Source organism: Myzus persicae, unplaced genomic scaffold, assembly GCF_001856785.1.
Source record: "Myzus persicae strain clone G006 unplaced genomic scaffold, MPER_G0061.0, whole genome shotgun sequence".
Taxonomy (NCBI): domain Eukaryota; kingdom Metazoa; phylum Arthropoda; class Insecta; order Hemiptera; family Aphididae; genus Myzus; species Myzus persicae.
In genome coordinates, this window is record NW_019100584.1 from 18,484 (window position 1) to 39,918 (window position 21,435).

General features: G+C 37.6%; 4 protein-coding genes across 4 annotated transcripts in view; 3 read left to right on the forward strand and 1 right to left on the reverse strand.

Moving 5' to 3' along the window:
• Positions 1-12,402, forward strand: part of LOC111035187 — a 14,853-nt gene extending 2,451 nt beyond the window's left edge. The window contains exon 5 of the mRNA XM_022316715.1: positions 12,052-12,402. Coding sequence (XP_022172407.1) covers positions 12,052-12,402 — 351 coding nt within the window. The remainder of the gene's footprint in view (positions 1-12,051) is intronic.
• A 2,462-nt stretch (positions 12,403-14,864) lies between these two features.
• LOC111035198 (leucine-rich repeat extensin-like protein 3) lies at positions 14,865-15,716 on the reverse strand. The gene has a single exon (XM_022316725.1). The coding sequence runs from the start codon at positions 15,714-15,716 to the stop codon at positions 14,865-14,867; it is 852 nt and encodes a 283-aa protein (XP_022172417.1).
• A 3,051-nt stretch (positions 15,717-18,767) lies between these two features.
• Positions 18,768-19,924, forward strand: LOC111035207 (putative nuclease HARBI1). The gene is made up of 3 exons (XM_022316737.1): positions 18,768-18,991; positions 19,535-19,824; positions 19,911-19,924. The coding sequence occupies exons 1-3, from the start codon at positions 18,768-18,770 to the stop codon at positions 19,922-19,924; spliced, it is 528 nt and encodes a 175-aa protein (XP_022172429.1).
• On the forward strand, positions 19,477-20,652 carry LOC111035216 (putative nuclease HARBI1). Its single transcript, XM_022316746.1, has one exon. The coding sequence runs from the start codon at positions 19,978-19,980 to the stop codon at positions 20,599-20,601; it is 624 nt and encodes a 207-aa protein (XP_022172438.1). The 5' UTR covers positions 19,477-19,977; the 3' UTR covers positions 20,602-20,652.
• Positions 20,653-21,435: the final 783 nt, after the last annotated feature.

The following is a 21,435-nucleotide window of genomic DNA, read 5'->3' on the forward strand; positions in this document are numbered from 1 at the left end:
GGGGGGGGGGGGGGGGTTGATACTTAGGTTGCCTCACCAAAAAAATACTACCAGAACCGCCACTGTGCATTTGTTTATAATCGTATTATAAAATCAACCCAACCGAAGGGAAAACATTTTAGATTTTTAACATACCAATTTGTTATTTATGATTTAGAATTTCAGTTCGTTCTGGTTGAGTATAATATACTTTAATTGAAAACTGAAAAGTCGGTCAATACTAGCTCTGGTTAAAAATAACATTTTTAATTAGGTTTTCGCACCGAATGTCTGCAGTACCTAATTTGGAGAGGAGCATTAAAAACCACTATTGCGTTCTAATCCTAGTTATAAAATGTTTGCTTTATAGTACGATGATTATATTTATACTATACCTGATCTTTCAATTACATTACATACGTATTTAATGCACATCATAAAAATTCCTCATTTCTTTAAAGTACCTACTTATTGTAAAACTACAAATAATTATGCGTTGTAAATTAATTAACCGCTACCTGCAGCAGCTGTCATCACTTATCACAACGCGATTTCTATAATATTTGTATTTTAGACTGTAATCACTGTGTAGTAGGTCATAAAGCCATTAGCCATAAAAAATTTGATACGGAAATCCAAGCACGAAAACCAGTGTAATAATAATAATAATAATAATAATAATAATAATAATATGTTTACAAATGTATCCACTGTCCTAGCCCCTAGGACCCGCTGGATCAGTCTATAGGTTATGCAGTCGAGTGCATTTGACACGTTTTCAATGAAAAATAATGTGTTCGTTCGTGTCGTTCGTTACCTCGTACGTATGGCAATATCATTGCTGAGATGTCGAGTAGTATTCCGTACGACATTCCGCGTTTGCGTGGCCAAAGATGTGTGTTTCGACGACTTAGCACCTCCGAACGAACGAAAAATGGTAATGTATAGGCGGCGCTTCTAGATGAGTACCTCGCGATATAATAGGTACCTATATATAATAATGTTTAACCGTATATAGGAGATAGGCATCGACCTATAATACGGTCGGTGGCCATTTCGAATATCTGACAGTGAAATTACTTTTGTTCTGTTAAGTTTTTTTTTTTTATATTCTAAATTGGTGAATAATATCCGATTATATCCGATTGCATTTTTTAAGAATTGAATATAATAAGTCGATAAACATACTATTAAAAGCGTATCAATTAGTAATATTATTCTAGTTGTCAAAGTTAAGAGAACGTCGTCTCAACCGTTCTCTAAAACGCTTGGAAGATGATGAATAGTAGTTTTCATTTTTTTTTTTTTTTTGAGGTAAATAATGATCAGCTAAAACAGTATTTCGATTTCTGGGAAAACGGTCCCGCCGTCGAATACAATGTCTAAATATTTAGATTTTTCCGGCGAGACGAGGGGGCGATAATGAGGCTTTTCGACGAGACTGCGGGGAATGTATGAAATGTGCTATAATATTATACATGTCATATTGATTCACCGTGGCGGTATGCGAAAACTACAATTATGTACCTGCGTTTTGTGTTCAGGTACGAATCATCGTCAGTCCACCGGTTTGGGTCCGTGCCATATATTACGTGGACTGCCTCTGCCGACGTTCGGGGCGCGACCACAACACTATATTATTATTATACACTTGTGCTCGTTTAAGGACGTTAACCATTATTGTAGATCAAAAGATACGGAATACCATAAATAAAATAATATAAAACGACGACGACGACGGTGACGCGTATAATATAATAAAATAAGTATACCTACGGGTACGTAAGTCCGACACGATCGAAACGGAAGTCCAACCGCAAGTGGTGACCAGTCGCCTGTTCATATATTATTATTATAATATATTGTGTTTGGTTTCAACAATGATGGTATGGTACGAGCGTTTTCCAGTATTACGTATTATAATACGGGTAGGTACAACGCATACAGGTATAACACGATTTATCGATTACAGTTTTCGCGGCAGATCGATCTCTGCAGGTCTCCGCCAGGGTTTTCACATTATTTTGCAATATCGTACATAAATATAATATAATGGTATGCACATCGAGATACAATATTTCACGAAATAATAATATGTTATTCGTACGCACGCGGCGGTATCTGTATAGTCGCGAGGAGGGGAGGAAATATTATAATATTTACTACGGTAAAACGAACCTAGCTTAATCCACGGAAAATAAATTGTTTCGTTCTATAAAAAGCCGCAGAATAATATAACGTTTTAAAACCAAATCTGCCCGAGCCTCTAACAAAAAAAAAAAAAAAAATGTGCTCATCGTTATGCTGTAACTACCTACCTGCACAATAAATTATAGCTGATGGGCGAAAGTTCATTAGGTATTTATTTCGGCGTTTAAATAATTCATCGCTATTTGCTGTACTAGATACACCCCCCACGAAAAATTCCTAAAATATCGTGGGCTAATGCGCGTGTCTGCTTCCGCAGCGCAGCTCATAATATAATATAATATTATGACCTACCTACCCGTACGATACGAAATTATTACAGAACGAATATGTATCTACCTATATTATGTTACAATATTATGTCGTATTGCATTTTTCGCAGTGTTCCTGCGACATAATATATTATGTAGACATTTAACGTTGTCGTGCACATTGCACGCATAATATATAATATATAATAATGTGCACATATTATTATTATCATAATAAGAGAGCGCGCAATAATGACATTGTAATGTCAATCATCGCCGACCACGGCGACGGTAACCGCGGTATCGTTACCTGTTACATATACCTGCTGCAGAATATCATGATAATATATAATACACGCGCGCGCGCGCACACATTATTATTATATTTATATGGTTGATTTGCATAGGAACACGTAATTTCATGATTATTAGGTTATATCCGCCCGCGGTATTTGAAGTGTATATTGTGTACGACACTACCCGGAGTCGGACGTATACGAGCTCAACGAGAGAATAAGTTATTCCGTTTCGTACGTGATTCAAATACACCATCGTATATGCGTATTAATTCAATTCGAAGATATATCACGCGAAGAATGAATAATGTATATTGACTCTGCAGCCGTATGAAAACTGCCCCCCAAACATTTTCATTTTCTGCACAATATATCGTTACAGGTATAGGTAGAGGTGCGGGAAAAAAACACAACACTACAATGATATAATATTATTATAGGTATTAAATAACAGCGATTCACACGCGACCGCGCTTGTCGCGAAAACCCGTGATGTCCGCGTGACAATATTTGTATAATATATAATATAATATTAAGTAGGAGCAGTTGAATACAATCACCCTCGAGCGCGTCGACTGCAATAGCAGATGTGGGATAATATTTTAATATGTATATATTTTAGTTTATCGGAGAAAATAAAAAATATTGCTTGAAAACGAAATCACTTAAATAAAAAACAATGTGCAAACAATTAATAAATGTTTTTGTCATTGAACGTTCATATTATTTAAGTGTTTTTTTGTCACATCGTCCTCGATGGCATGTGCATATAGGTCTTATCATGAACTTATTTTTCTACCTACCGGCTATATCAACGGCTTTGTAACAGGCCTTTTGAACTGGCACACCCGCACGTCGAAGTCGCTTTGATTATGACATTATAGTCGATAGTAATGTTTATATTCTTATACGATATATATTTTCAATAGAGTCATACGTTTGCCCTGCTGACATTAGTTGTAGTTAGAAGACCTGGCGATCATACGGATTTAACGTGTTATTTTAGGTATAAGTGGAAAAGTTTAAATTGATGTATACATTTTACGGGACCCGGTTTAAATACGTCTCGCGACCCAGAGTTAAATAATTGAAACGAAGGGTCATTTCGCAATGGGATAATAAGTTTGAGAATAAAACAAAAACTTTTAATGAAAATTCAAACAATTCACGTTTTAAACAAGTTATATATCTGTATAAAATATATTTTAAGAAAAACAAGTGAACACAAACAAAATAAGCTGGCGGAAACAGGAGTTTAAAATACGCATTTTCATAATTAATTTCTTAATTTTCCATGTTTTATAAAATATAAACATCTAACTTACAGACTAATGTTGAAACGAAAAAGCACACTCACACTACGCACAGTCACACGGGTCACGGTGTATTATTAAATCGCAGTCGATAGTAATTATCATGGCTGTAATAAGACATACAAGACGTGTACACAAGTGTTAAGTACAATATATAATATTATACAACTATGCAATCGAAGTGCGCAGCAATCATTATTCATTGCAATAATCAACGCGTCTCGACCGAATAAATTTGAACATTTACGTCGAACGATTACGAACTTCGTTACGTCCAGATGTAGTGTAATTGCACATGTTTGCCAGTATGCACTTAACCCGCGGACACTCGATCAGGCGGTCATGTAAACGGCGAAAACGTTTACTCTCTTTCGGTTGTTTGCAAAATATTATTTCGAATCAATTGAAGAACTTTCAAGCGTCTCATAACTGCGCATTTCCAACGGTTTTTTAAATGGAATTACACGTCTTAAATCTCATAATATATATTATTGTATACATAGTATTCCGAAAACGTCGGTATACACATAGATATCGAAGTTTAAACCTGCAAAATAATTTATTATTTATGGTTAAGTGTTTAAAGTTTAGCCTGCAAGAAGAGCGTATAAAGCGGCGGGCATGTATATATGCGCGTACAGGATATACACAAATACCGTTGTAGCGTCTACGGCAATCGAATCGTTTAAACTTTAAGCGACTAAGTTTAAACGAGGGTGAAAATATAATTTTAAACTGCATAATATATGGAATCGATATTTAATGGTTACATCATACATCATTCAAACCTCAGGTTTACAAGCTAACAACTATATACCACGATGATATACCTACCGAACATTGACGGAAATAAAATAATATATAATCCTCTTTCCGGGTATAAAATTAAAAAAAAAAAAAAATACATTTTATTATTACGTACGTTTGATTTACCTCGTATAGTATTATATTATAGACGTGCGGGGTGTGTCGTAAAATCACTCGCTCGTTCGACCGCGGACGATGACAGTCGCCTTATTTCTTCGCACGCACAAAAACGCTGGCGCGGAAAAGACGATGTAACAATATAATATAATAACACTTAAACGGTTCGATATTATTATGTGTTATAACAGTACGATATTATGTGGTAAGTCTGCGATCGCACGCTTGAAATGGACGCGACGGACGTCGGTCGTCGACACCTACTGCCAGCCATATATCATAATATATAATATAAGTGCGTGTGTGTGTGTGTGTGTGTACTACCTAACGGCTGTGCGAAATACATACGAGTCGGAAATATTGTGTGTATATATATTTATATATATATATGCGGCGTTCGTATGTACCGGTGAAAAAATATGTTCGATCGAGCTGACCGAATAAGATTGTTGCGAATCCGGAGGAGGAGGTGGCGCGGCGTCGACGGTGGCGGGGCGTTTTATTTTCTATTATCGGTTCGGTTTCGTGCGCGCGCTTTCTGCAGCTCGTGTACATTATAATAATATTATACACCTATCGGCTCGTAATTATATTGTTTGCAGTTTTCGAAATCCACACACACACACACACCCGCGGACCGGTCTCGCCCAAATACGGAATAGGTAAACACATTATGTTATTCGCGAATTGAAATTATTTGTTTGTATATCAGAAAAAATATTATTATTATTATTACCTATTATAGGCGGGAATAATACGCAACGCGCACAAGTCTCTCACGGCGGGCTCGGGTCTTTTTCAATTAGGTTTTCCATTTCACTCGGCAAACCGCGCCACGTCCGTCGAGCATGGGATTTGAGACACCGCGAAATCTCGCACCCGAGATTCGTGCAAATTATGTACGCATATATACTTACGAGGCGGCGAAACCGCGAGCAGAAATAGCGCGTGTAATATCATTATAACGACCGCGGTGTTTATTTTCTTACTACCGATCCGCGTCGTCCGTCCGCGGCGGAATACGTGCGCAAACCAGTACCTACCCACACCTACCTATCATGCATGTAGGCACCTCACATACCCACAGCTCGTGTAACGGCGCCGGTACATAATAATACCGAACGAACGATGTACGCGCGCGTATTAAACGAAAACGTACAGGTATACGCCGGTGCACGCGAACCGCACCGCGGTATATAATATTATGGACGACGATAACGAAAACGATATAATGACGATAATGATATATAGGTGATGTATACCGACACACGCGCTGCAGCAGACGATTATTACTAACCAGATCCGACGGACGTGACCGACCCATTTGTCCGTCCCGGCGGCACCCGGATTTTCATTTCGCCTCGTGTTTACACGCGTCCGTCCGCGTGCGAAAAGTCGTTTGCCGACGCACCTGTATGCGCGAATCATCACACTCATCGTCACGTGTCTGGTATATACCCGAGTATACCACTCGTGTGTGTGTGTGTGTGTGTGTGTGTGTGTGTGTGTGTGTGTGTGTGTGTGTTCACGCGCCTTGACTCCTACGCCCCGGGTCCGTGTACCTGTGCTCACCCACATTTTGTCGTTTATATTGAAATGCTGATTTTTGGAATTTTCAAATATACCTAATACACTACGCTTTAAGTTTAAAAGGACCGCAGTTTTTTTTCTTAAAACTTTGTAAAATCACGAATTTGTTTTCGAGGTGGAAATATTATTGAGTTCAGATTTACCAGGCGAAATCGCTGATTTGAAAAATATGAAACACCTATTGTATTGTAGTGGGTACTTCCAAAAATCAGAATTTGAATAGATTATTTATTGTTATAGAATCTCTCTCTATATCACTATCTCTACATGTGATTATTCAAGCTGCACATGCACCCATACACACTGGTATACCGCATGCGGTAACTGTGTATGAATCCGGTCCACCCGCGTGTACTCTAACCCGGTTATCGGTATAAAGATTAACGGCTACGGCGTCCGGTCGATCGCCATCACACGTTATTACTGCAATCTATGCCGCCGAAAAGGTTATAATTTATAATATTATGCACATTTAATACCACACCCGTATCGTTGCATTTGGTGTATAATAATATAACGCGCACTGCACCACGTATATATGCTTTATTTTCGTTCATTTCGTTTCGGAGAAAAACCGTTTCCCGGACCAAGGACGTCATACTCTGCTCGTCCTCGTCGGAGGATGTCGTGTGTGTGAAGCATACGATACAAACGCGAGCCGGAGGGCTGACCCTAGAGATTTTCGTCCTGTAAAATATAAAATGTACGTAGGTATTGCATATATCACGGTCGGAGGCATATGCCTTGTAGCCGAGCGGTGTATACCTATTATTATTTTGATCCGGTATACACGCATTATTGACGAGAGTATTATACAGATTCCTGTGGCGGATAGAAAACGGCAGGCGCAACACCTGTAGTGTACCTACATGTCCAGGTATATAGTGGTTAATGGTATATACTTATTCGGTTATGTATACGTTGTCGACCGCTATAGAAAGACGTGCACGCCGTTATACTCTCTGGCCGCCGAAGGGGGTGCTGGAAAAGGGTTATTATAATATTAATTTGACGTCATTGGCCCCTTCGTTACGTGATACGAGGACACGCGCGGGAAGTAATAGGTACTCGTTATTTTTATACAGGTACACAATGTATTATTACGATGTGTTGTATGTTTAAAACGAGACGACTTTCGAAGTACGAGATATAATTATACTACAATAACGCTCGTCAAAACGTTTTTTCGACCAAACGTTCAAACGCCGAATAAATCTAACACATAATAATATTGCAATATATTACATGGAATAAAATATTACGCCCGGAGGACTCTACCGCGCGCGATAGCGTCTCCGTCCGGCCCCAGCGAGAAGTCACTGGCTGCGAGTCGCCACAACAAGTCGCTTCTCCGTCGTAATTATTACTGTACTGCGTACGATATACGTGCACGATAATAATATTATAACTGCAGATTCGCGTGATCTATACTCACAGGATTGCCACTCAAAATCGGTTCGCGTGCGCCAAACGGTTTCCCGCGTTACGCGAATAAATCACGCCACAGCCACGCGTTTCCCAGGCCGTACAATATAATATTAACAAACCGCCCCTCCCCCCTCCCCTCACTATAATAATTCTCCTCTGAGAGTTTCGCCGGGGACGCACACACAACCATAGGAAATGCAATGTCAGCAAAAACTCGCTCATGTTACACAACTGCCGCCGCCGTGTCTGTGAGCGGTTAATAATTAGCTAAATAATTTCAGGTACAAATTCTCGTTCCGTGTGTAGTTTCCGAGTATCGGAACGGATATTGTTAATTAAATTTACAGTATGCTTTCGAAAGTTTTGATTGCAAAAATCGACGAATAGTTGCCTAAAAACCGCGTATTTGCGCGGATTCGATGTCGAAAAATGTATATAGGTACATTTTCCTTTGAAAAGCGTACAATGTTGTTATAATTTTGAACGCGAAAATTACAAACTATATATAAAAAGGGGCAGATTGAGAATTGTTGTGGTCATATAAATCGATACTTGTCAATCTATACAGGTCTAAAAATAATGTCTAACGGTACCTATTGTATCGTCATGCTTTTATTATCACAATTTTACACTAAGAATCTCGCGCAGTATAGACATGAACGATTTTCGAACACATAAATTAGTGCGATACCGCGAAAAAACGGACTGTTGTAAAATATCAGGTAAGGCAACAATTATTTTAACTAAAGACGACAATATGTGTGGGGAGAGAGGGGAGCTAGGAATCAAACGCTCCTAAATAATACAGTTTTGGATACTTTTTCCGTCTAAGAAAACCTGACATGGCGTGTGTAGACTTGTAGTATATTATGCGCCATTAGAAAAATAATCCCCCCTCCCCTCAAGATAAAAATGTACATTCAATTTGTGTCTATCGTCTAAAACCCTAAACGGATGATATAAAACGTATTACTATAATTATTGAGGTGCGTTTTCTGTTTAGGTAGACGTCCGCGGAGGCACTTTGCAGCTCAGTTAGCGTTTCATTGCAAGAAATTAATCCAATTACACTGCAAGCATATATAGTGATGGCGCCGTGCTGGCAAACTGTACTATACATTTTGGGTGCAGCTCCGACTTCGATTTTCATCAAGCCGTTTACTTCTTAGATAATAATATATTCACTATATATGTAATTTGTATTCGCGTGTTAGACTCGATCCGAAGCATATACATGTATAATATATTATATCGCGCGCGCGCGCGTGTGTGTGTGTGTAGGTATTACGTGTGTGTATGTATATGTACATGTGCAGCCGCACTGCAAATGCCGGCTGACAGGAGTTTCATTTGTCAAAGTACGAAATTCCGCTTTTCCGAGACACTGTCGTCGTCGACTTGTCGTTCGTCTCGGATCCGACGAGAAACCAATATACCGTCCGATTCCGTCAGCGAGTGCATATTATTATACGATAAGGTTTACCTACTTTGAAAGTATTATTGCGGCGCGTCAACGCATATTGTGGAGGAATACAAGAGGGATGATGGTTACGGCTGCTGACAGGGAGCGGAAAGTTATAAATTATAATATTATGGAAATAAATTTGGTCCCGGTGGCAAATTTCTCGGGAAAATCGTCGTCACCGATGCCGGCGTCGCCACTCCTTAATAATAATGTGATGATATGATTTTTCACAAAAATAATATAAAAATCGTGTGCGTCAAACCTTTTTTTTTTTAAAAAAACGAAAATTTAATATTTATCGATATTTTATAGTATACCTGTGTGATCTAAAGTGCTCACAAGCTGTACGACTTACGAGCAAAACGGAAGGAAAAAAATTACAAAAAAGTCGCCGCGATTACAGCAGTACCCATAGGTATATCCGTAATAATCGACGGACACCGTGCGTGTTGGCTTGACATAAAGCGGCGGCGTACATGCATAAATCGTGGTAACAAAAATTATACTACCACTACGGTATATAATTATTATTATAACCTCACATACTATTGTAATTTACGGAGTAAATTGTTTATTATGTTTTTCTGTTTCTTTCTTTGTTCACTGGCGTATCACAATGTCGGCGGGACAGATTTAATCGTTTCGATACATTTTTAAGTAACAACAACAACTATAGCGATTATTAGGTATTACACGCGAACTAAAAAATATTAATCAGTTTGCGGTTGCACAATCCAAACAAAAAGAAAAATGAAAATGAAAAAAAATACACGCCCGACATTTATAATGTTATTATTATTATTACAATATCGATCCGATAATATAATGTCGTAGCAGAGCGCATTGTATCGCATAATAACAATCATGATATTTTGACTTATGATTTAAAGGGGGTCGAACGATATGAACGATAATGGGCCAGTGATAAATGTTAAGACTTAATGGATCTCTTATATGATTTATATATGTATTTCGTACCACCGCAGTCATATATGAAGACTTATGCTTGTCGAAACGTGTTTTACGACGATTTGGTTCTCTTTGCGATTCCAGACGCAATTTTCTCCTATGGTACGACCATTATATATATACGCGATCTCCAGGGCATTTAAAATACGATTATTGTCGTTTCGAAAGTCACATCGCGATGCAATCGAACACGTTTTATTTGAGGGCCGTCGTACCATCGGAAAATTAAATACATATTTTTTTGTTAAAAAATGATATTATTTTTTTTCTGTTTTTGCCGATAAGTGAATCACGGCTGTCATCTCGTTTGATTGAAATTAAAGACATTTTTTTTTTATCACGTGGCACAGCGTCACTTGAGCAAAACGATCCGGCGCCAGACACATCACGGTGCAGTGAGTTTTTTAATGTAGTGTTTCAAGAAAAAAAAATTGTTCGACCGGCGTGAAATGAATGATATTTTTTCGAGGCGCTTTTGGAAATACGCTCTCTGCGTAGGAAGGTAACCCGAAATTCATTTTATTCGGTGTCGTCCGATTGTCTCTCGGATAAGTTTGTTCCGAAATCGTCGCCGAGAAAACAAAAAGAAATAAATTACTGTTCTATAGAAACACACGGCGAAATCTTCTTCAACTAACAGATTCACGGAATCTGGATAACAGATGAGATCTCTGAAAAGTGTGAACTCACTGAGTTGACGACGTACATTCTTACAGGCCCCTGCACTGCGTTTTCTAAATTATAATAATGTAGGGTTTTTAATTGAATTTTTTTTATGTTTTTCTTATTTGATTTATATCGCTGAGTAAGCTATGAATTAATTTTATTTCATAACGAACGAAACATCAAAAGACAAAAGTTATAAAATATTAAATGCGTATTTTGGAAAATGTAAAGATTTTTTAATTTTAATGACACATTTTCTCTTCTTACGACTCGTACCGCTTATTCAATGATTCTAGTACATGATTTGATGTTAAAATTTGATAAGTGACAAATAATAATATGATCAGATGTACCTACTTTGTAAATTAAAAAAAGACATTGAGTTTATATGACCGACTTCCATGAATTCATTACCAACAATACATTTTGTAGGTACTTCTAATAAAAAATAATTATGTATCTTTTTATTCTATGAAAGGACCTGCTAAGCTTACTATGAATTTCAATCTAAAAACCCAAAAATCCTAGAATAAGTAAACACCGAGCAAGTATATATTTTTATTTTCCTCATGCCATATTTGAAAGTTTTTTTAGTAGGTACACCTTATTGGAGCATTCTATAGACCGATGCCTAAAGCTTAGCTATTACATTAAAAAAAACATACAGAATCATAAAAAACGTACAACTATTGTCTATTGTTGGTGTAATTGAATGACAGTTACAGTTTCATCGACAGCGGTTGTCATCGCAATAAAATACTGTTATGATAAACAAAAATTTTTCGGCCATCCGATCGGGGCACCTGTGATTTTCAGACAAAAATGTATCCAGAAACGATAATATTACTGTGTCTGCGTGTTTGCTTCGTGTCGGCGTCTTCGTCGAGTAAGATAGCGAGTTGGGATTACGTTCATCATACCGGTACGTCGAATCCTGACCACGTGGTAACGCCCTATTGTAGGGCAGTGACGTGCAACGGAAATACCAACACGCCCGACTCCGACACGACACTGGCCAACCACCGATCACCGCCGTGGAGGCAGTGCCACTGTTATCCGTGCACTCGCTGTCCACCGCCGTCCACCCGTTGTCCACCACCGCCTACCTGCCGCCCACCGCTCACCCGCTATCCACCGTTCACCCGCTGTCCACCGTCCACTCGCTGTCCACCGTCCACTCGCTGTCCACCGTTCACTCGCGGTACGCCGCCACCTACCCGCTATCAACCTCCGCCAACCCGCTGCCCGTCTCTGCCAACCCGTTGTCCACAGCCGCTGACGTGCACGTGGGTATCGCAGTATCCGTTCGCTAGCCGTCGGAAAACAAAGCCGTGCTCGACCCGTCGGACGACACCGCTGTGCCCTAGTGGTCGGACGACACCGCCGCCGTGCCCCACTCTTCGGCGGACGCCATCGCCGTGCAAGACTCGTCGGGCGCGACCGCCTCGTACGACCAACGGTCGGACGTCATCGCGGCGCACCACCTGCAGCCGTACGCCACCGCCGTGCATGACTCGTCGGTCGCCACTGCCGTATACGACTCGTCGGACGCCACCACCGTGCATTGATCGTCGGATATCACTGCCGTGCACGACCTGTCGGACGTTTCATACTTCGGAAATCAGAAAGACGCAAACAGGCCGCCGGCATAGAACTACCGTGTGCTCAAGCAACCACCAATGTAAATCGTCTTCGAAGATGCCCATCAGGAATTGCACCTGCTAGGTGGTCCTTCTTTAGTTTAATCGAATTGTTGTGTTTTTTTTTTTGAGGAATTATTACTATAGTTATTAAGTTAAATATTATTGGGGAATGGAACTGGGGTACTGTTCGTATTATCGAAAAATTTTTTTTTATAATTGGGTGGCACGCAAGCATACCTATAACAGAACAGTACCGAAACCAGGAGGGGGTATCTAAATATGAATTGTAATTCAATAAAAATTTGATTTTACAAAATAAAATGTTCCTCGAAAATCAGGAAAAATAAATAAAAGGGGACAGTTGATAAAAGTGTGGTGTTTTGAGCATCGAGTAAGCTTTATTGCTGTGTATAGGTATATTAGACAGCTTCAATTATTGGGTCTGTGACGACCGTTCGTAGCTAGCGATCGATTTATACTATTCCTAATTGACTGAGATACATTTGAATTTTGCTAGGATGTATTAAAGCCCTTTTTATGTGAATATTTCTGGTTGTGCGATACGTACTTGCAATTTCAATTACTAATTTCGTGGTATAAGATGTTTTTAAAAATGGTTCCTTTTCGTATTTAAACAAAATAAGTACTCTAATAAGTAATAATCAATACAATTGATGTATTAAATTAATTTTACTTAAAATGTTTAATATAAAAATATTTATAAAATTGTGTTCAAAAATAAAAAAATAAATAAGTCATTTGCTGTATAATATTATTTTGTAATACTAAGACAAAAAAAGGACCGCCTAAATTCTACTGTACAATAAGGGGCGTAGAATAAAAAATTGTCTGATCCACTGTACTATCTTGTTATATCTACGAATTGTTCCACCAATACGTATCACACTAATCGGCAATCGGTGACCTAAATTGTTGATAGGTAGCAAAATGTGTGAATAGAAAAATAATATTTATATAAAAAAAGATCAATTTACATTTTCTTTGAAATGTAATTTTTGATGAAATTGAACACTTGTAACTTATCAACCTTAAATATCTACATCATTATTCTTTTAAAATGCCAGGCAAAATTCAAAAATGATTATTACACGTAGTATGAATACATTTATATGTATATACTATTAATTGATTACATTTTTAAAAATATTATCGCTTGTTTTGTTATTCTTTGATTTAAAATGTACCTATTCCAAATCATATTATTTAAAAATAAAACAATTTAATTTTTATCAGTCGCTTAATGTTTTTGTAAGCTATTTAAAAAATACAGTTCTTTAAAACTGTTGGTTCAAAATTCAAAATTCAATATTTTGAATTATTCTATAAGTAGATACCCACAGAACCACAAAAGCACTCATATCGAAATCAGAATATTAAGCAGCTATTTGTTTCAAATCGGTTTATCAATGGTTTGGTTCTAATAGTTTCTGGCATCGAAATAATTTTTTGATTATAACATAAAAACTAAAAAAATATTATGAAAGTGAGTGAGTGTAGTGAATTAAAGCTGGAAACAGAATGAACGTCATGAGGTGATCGGGTGGGCAACACAGGGCAAGTATCTACCGCCCTGCTGTAGTTACATTAGTGTGGTGTGGTTCACAGTAACGGATGAGTAATTTTAATTCAATGTATTATATTATTATAATTGTATACGAAAAGCGATTCTGAACTAAGACAATCTGTCTGCCTATATATATATATATATGTTATGTATTTTGCATTGCTATTAAAGCAGTTTATTTAACTATAAGGCCCTATAGTAATCGTGAATTTTTAAAACGTCATTATTTCACCTGTGCATAAAATATAATTATACTATACGTTAAATATTACTAATAGGTACCGCAAATAAGGTTTTTAAATTCCAAAAAAAAAAAAAAGAAAACCGTTATTCTTTTTCATACACACTCACAAAGAATAAAAAAGACACGTCAAAGCCATTACTTCTCTCAAAATCTGAAATAAAAAACACAAGATTGTGAAACTAATACATTCTTTGCTTCACTTTTAGAAACTCAAATGTTTTTATATTTTACATCGGTATGCAAGGTTTATAATAGTATAATAAATTATAAAACTAACGTTTTCGGAATATCATAAAAAAAAACTTAAAACCTTAAAGTACTAGGAAGGTAACGATTACGTGCAACCTTGGGCACGAATAGTGGAGGTCGTGTTCGTGCCATGGACAATCGACGACATGTGGTGGAAGCCGTAATTGGGCGGTTGGTGGTCGTGGCGGTCACCGTCCAAATCCTAACCGGCGGCGGCGTCGCGTTTGGTAGCATCCACGGAAACTCGTTCGACTCTTCGTCGATGACATCCAATGACGGGGGACAGACCGTGGTCGTGGTACACGGGGGTAGTGTCGTGAGTAAGGAAGTCGGTGACGGCGGCGGTGGAGGTGGTGGTGGAGGTGGAGGTGGAGGTGGTGATGGACATGGTGTAGACGACGTTGTCGACGGCGGCGGTGGTGGAGTCGGAGGTAGCGACGGACATTGTGTAGACGAAGTTGTCGGCGGCGGTGGTGGAGACTGACGTGGCGATGAACATAGTGTTGGCGGAGGTGGCAACGGGCATGGTGTAGACGGCGGCGGCGGGGATGGAGGTGACAACGGACATGGTGTAGATGGAGGCGGTGGTGGAGACGGTGGTGGCGTTGAACATGGTGTACACGACGGCGGTGGTGGAGATGGAGAAGTCGACGGGCATGGTGTAGACGGAGAAGTCGACGGACATGGTGTAGCCGACGGCTTGCGGAATGGCCACCGCTGCAATATCGGAATTTGGAACGTGAGCTTTGGCGGCTGTGGACGGCACGTGGTGGTTACCGGAAGTGACTGACAGTCTTCTTTTTTCGGGGTGGGCGTGTTCTCAACATTGTCGCACGGTGGGGTCCCGACTGCCATTTTGGCGGTAGTGCTTGCAACATCGTCGCACGGCTGGGTCCCGGCTCCCATTTTGGTGGTAGACGACGGGTAAACGTAATAATAATAATAATTGTAGATTACTATCGTTCCCGACGAAGACGGAAATACGTACCACATGAACACCAACAGTTTTAAGTACATATTTGTTGAGTTATCGTTTGTGCGAATGAAGGTGATCGACAGTGAGGATTGAGAAAGAAACTTTTGTCTTGAACATTATGTGTGTTAGCGGATATTTCTGGATAACGGTAATCATCTACGTTAACTATGGTAATGCGATGATAACAGCAGTATAGTTGTTGAGAGAAAAATCCGTTTGGCCAGTGCGCTTAATTAAACAACTCTGACAATGCAGCAGTAACACTATCATAGAACTGCAATGACCATAATATAGCCATATCGATGGCTAAATATACTTATTTAGCCATGGCCATATCGAAATAAATATGTAGTTTACAGTTGTGAAAAAACGGCCACCAAGAACATGTCTTATGCGCGGACATCCAACTTCAATCAAACACACGATTACCAAATGTAGAGACACGCGAGAGGCCCCCACCCGACAAAAATACAATATACCTGAACACGTTCACGACGCACTGGGACCCTACGAAGAATTCATCAAAAATATCTTTTTACTCGTGAAAGACATTGCAAATTGCACAATTCAATAACAATTATTCGAGTACCGTATATTATGTAAGACAAACCAACGGTCACGTCGTCAAGGCTTTCTTTTTTAACGAGAATAAACAATAATAAAAAGAAATGTGATATAGCGATGACGACGTGTCCAGCTCCGAAAAGTTGATTTACACCACAGCGGTGTAGCTAAATAGCCTATACAACGCGCCGCCGTTATAATTAGTTTGTAATCGAACGGCCGGAAAATTATTGATCACGTCGGCAATGCCCGTGCCGGGCTTGGCCGAACAATTTAAATCTTCAAAAAAAAAAAAAAAAAACGGTGAAGAAATTACAGACAAGATTTTCGGATCGGATCAATTTTGAGCTTTCGAGAAGTATTACGCTTGAAATATAAAAGCGATGCGTCGGTACCGACCCGTATCGGACTGAGATTTCGACGCGAGTCGATGCGACGACCTACGTGACTATTCATCACCGACAGGTATCGAATTTTTCGTCTTGAAAATCTTGAATGCCATTGCACAGCTGCGATGTGATACCTATAAATTAACGAGATCGGCAGCCTGCTCACGGCCGGAAACGGTCGTGATAGAATACTCTGACAATTCGTCCGTTATTAAAACTATTTTTCCGACAAGACGTGTAATCATGTCCAAACACGTATGTATTGTGTGTTGAAGGTATTTGTGAAGCCAAGTCAAACTTACCAATTATGATGGTCTGTTGTTACTATCTTAGAGATTACGATTCGCGTAGATGGGTACATGCACCCTTTGAGATACATTTTGCCGTGCACGTCTTATCGCGGCAGTGATTTTGAACAAAGTCAGAACTAATAATTGAATAACCGGAAGGTAATATTAGTAGATGAGAGTAATCCATAAATTTCAAGTTGATATGTGTTAAATTCGATCGGTTTTTATAACAATTATTCTACACCCCTACACTCTTAGAGGTTGGATTGTGATCACATATTTCTGTTATAATATGAGGTGCGATGAACAATATAATATTAAATTGTGTAAGCAAATCTTTCCGGTTTAGTTCAGTAATAATTCATTTTCTGTCGTACAGCCGGTATGAGTATTGAGAAAATTTCATTTTTTTTTATACACAACATTTTCCGCGGTTACAATAAATTATTATTGCAGATCGTCTTTTGGCAAGATACCGTATGATTATTGCAACGGTCGTTGTATTTTTTTTTCTCAGCCGAGAGTCACCTCTCATTCGGTCTGCACATTTAAATATAATATATTATATCCTATATCATCATAATATACCCACACGGTTCTTGTGTTTATTTTCAATTTGCACCCGATCACGATGCGAAATACAATAAACTCGGATGTCGAAGAATAGTAATTGTTTAGCGCATTGATAACAATACGTTCGGGTGGCGTATTTTACATATTATAAATATATTGCAATATACGTGTACTACATACACGGAATAAATTCGAATCGCATACGTAATAAGTCATCCAATTTAGTTGACGCGGATTGAGATAAATCGGGTTTTCCTGTTATTCGCATAATATATAATATAATGATCGTGTTCTTCGTGCCGGTTTTTTTTTTTTTTGCCGAGCAATACCCGCCCGATTCATTTCATTCTCCAGTCGGTTATAGGCGAAGCTGCCGCGTTAGTATAACAATATTTAGCACGGACGTATGCGTGAAACGAACTGTCATCAATTTCTGAACGCGTCTCGTACCTTATAACCGATTATTTCAACGGTAATAAATAAATTACGGCATTAACAATTTAAAAACGAGACGACGTCGCCCGATTTTATATTATTATCATAATAACGCATAATATTATACAGGTGCTATTTGCAACGTTCGAAGACGAACGAAACGCATTTTTCGGAATTACAATATAATAACATAGGTAATATGCGATCGCAGTAGTTGACTCTATAAGACATAAATTATGTTTATTAGCTTTATTAATGGCTATACAATATTTTATAATATGTAAAACACGTGTTTTATATATGTTTAAATGGGCGAAATGACAAGGTTTTATATAAAATATAAAATACGTACCTATATATGCACAAAATGTATTAATAATTATGTCGCTTCAATTATATATGATTTAATTTAAAAAAAAAACAATTTTAGCAGTTTATTTTCAATACGATATGTCAATATACTCTTAGGGCCGCTTTCACCAACGTAAGAACGGCGTTTATCTTTTTTTGAAAACGCCGATTATCTATTTAAACGAATTAATTAATTTAAACGGATTTCACCAAGATCGTTTAACGCTAAACGTCAGTTATAAGATAACCGTCCAATTTCAGTCGGTTATAGTGATAAACCCGGTTTATAATATATTATTAATCCGTGCTACGTATTTTTTTGTAGCTACCGTTTTACTACTGTTTTTTTTTTAACTGTTTGTGCTTCATCGTTTTAACTATGTCTCGCGCTCATAAGCGTGCATTTGCACTTGTTCTCGAGGAAGAATATGACGACTTTGATGATATTTTCGTGAATCGCCGTCCTAGGTTTATCAAGGAAAGGACGAACGATTTTGAAAACCTAGATGAACTAGATTTCGTGACACGATATCGGCTGTCAAAGAAGTCAGTTCTTCACGTATTGGAACAAATAGAAGATCAGCTCGAATACAGTAGTAACAGGTAAGTCAGTTTTTTGTACGGTAAAGTATGGCAATCAGGGCCGTCCCGAACCACAATTCATGGGGGGTGGTAGACCTACTCAAAAAATTATGTACCTATTTAAAATCTATAGGGTAAGTGGATGTCGCTCTGCTTTACAGTAGGTTACAAGTGAGTCACTGTAATGGATTGTGTTAAATTTGAATCCAATGATATAATATCATTGTATAAGAAAAACGATTCTGAGCGAAAACAGTCAGTCTACCTATAATATATATTACTTGATGATATTATTGTGAATAAAGTAATTAATTTTAGTATTAGGCATTAGTATTTACTATAATTGGTTAAATTTATTTTTCCCAAAAAAATTACATTTTTAAATGCCATTGAATATATTATATAAAATATAACAATACACTCTAAAAGCTTCATACACCAACAAATAATATTTTTAAATTATAACAAAAAAACTAAAATTGTTATTCTTGGTTTTAATACGTAATTGTGTCCAATTTTGAATTTAAAATGTTTGTAAAAAATAAATGTGTTTACTTTGTACAGAAATAACGGCGTGTCTCCAATCAACCAACTTCTATGTACCCTAAGGTTTTATGCAACCGGGTGCTTTCAAGGGACAGCAGGAGACCTATGTGGTGTCAGTACTGCGACAGTAAATAGGATAGTGCATAAAGTCAGTCGGGCCATAGCTTCATTGTGGCGAGATTATATTTTATTCCCTGAGACAGATGAAGAAATTAAAAGGACTCAAAGGATGTTCTATCAGAAAGCTAAATTTCCAAGAGTCATCGGTGCTATAGACTGCACCCACATTAAATTCTGGCAATCGCCAGGTATGTGCCCAAAATTGCTTATAAGATGGGTAGGTTCCTAGTTATTTTGTACAAAAAATTTAACTGATTAAAAATTATGATACCAGTTGCGTTCAGTTAACTTTTGGCTTTGGCACCATTGATTTACTTAAAAAAATAACCCATATTTTCATTATGGTTTCAGGTGGTGAAGTACCAGAATCCTATAGAAACAGAAAAGGCTACTTTTCTCTCAATGTCCAAGTTATCTGCAATTCAAATTTAGAAATCACAGACATTGTAGCCAGATATCCTGGATGTACTCACGACGCCCGAATATGGAGGCAATGCCAACGTAGGGCCAGGTTTGAGAGAGGAGAGTATGGGGACGCTGTGCTGGTAGGGGATAGTGGGTACGGTTGCCGAAGATACATGATGACCCCTCTAGATCAGTGTCATACTGAAGCTGAACATCTTTATAACGAGTCGCAAATCCGAACGAGAAACACTGTAGAACGAACGTTTGGGGTTTGGAAGCGACGTTTTCCTGCATTAGCCATTGGACTACGAGTTACGCTGAAAAACATATTGCCGATAATAACAGCAACTGCTGTTTTACATAACATAGCAAGAAGAGCTGGCGAAGATATTCCTATTAACTCTGAAGTTAATCTACCCGCTCCTTGGGAGGAGATCCTCGTTCAGGATGATATTCCTGTACCTCTTCAAAGAGACCTACCTCATCGAAGAATCACACAAGACAACAGAGAACGTCAAACACTGGTGGATGTATATTTAGAAAGAATGGTTAGGTTATAAATTCTATTTACATTACTTGCAAGATAAGTTTGTGCTATTAACCTTATTGAAATATATATTATTTTATATTACAATTCTTAATAAATAATAAACTCAATAAAAAAAAATCATGTTTTTGTATAAAATGTTGTCATTTTTTTAATTATGGCTTTTAATTACAATTGATAACATTTTATTTAGGTCAGTAATTACATTAGAAAGTTTTACTTGCATAATAATGTAATAAAACAAAATAGGTAGTCTGTCCAACATATTATTATATAGCTTTTGTCATAATTATTTAAAACAAATACCTTTTTTCGCATATTAAAATAAACAAATTAAAAATTTTATATGGTAACAAAGGAACTATAGTTTTTGATTAGTAATTAAAAAGATATCACAAAAACTCTTTTCGCATATAATAAAATAATAAAAATAAAATAACTAACACTTTATGTAGTAACAAAGGAACCATAGTTTTTGATTACTTAGGAACTTAATTAATAATTAAAAATTATATAACAGAAACTGCTTACAATAAAATAATTAAAATATAACAATATTATATATATACAAAAATATAATAGTACTTAATACCTGACTCCCCCATTAGTCATTTTTTATTGTATATTCCACCATGTCACCAATTTTCTTATCAAGATCAAATCTAAGAATTTCAGTTTTCAATTTTTCTTGTGCCAATTTCTCTTTTTCCACTTCCAACTTAACTTTTTCATATTCAAGTTGGATTTCCAAGATTTGAATAGAAATAGCATGCTCTTTAGTAGCTTCTTGGGTCGCTGATGTTAAAGTACATAATTTAGCTTCTACTAAAGCTTCTGTTTGAGGTCG

Excerpts from the sequence above, each read along its gene's own strand:
- LOC111035198 (XM_022316725.1), bottom strand. The coding sequence starts at position 15,716 with ATGGGAGCCGGGACCCAGCCGTGCGACGATGTTGCAAGCACTACCGCC.
- LOC111035207 (XM_022316737.1), top strand. The coding sequence starts at position 18,768 with ATGTCTCGCGCTCATAAGCGTGCATTTGCACTTGTTCTCGAGGAAGAA. Across the intron at positions 18,992-19,534 it reads CTCGAATACAGTAGTAACAG|AAATAACGGCGTGTCTCCAA; the intron begins GTAAGTCAGTTT and ends TACTTTGTACAG.
- LOC111035216 (XM_022316746.1), top strand. The coding sequence starts at position 19,978 with ATGGTTTCAGGTGGTGAAGTACCAGAATCCTATAGAAACAGAAAAGGC.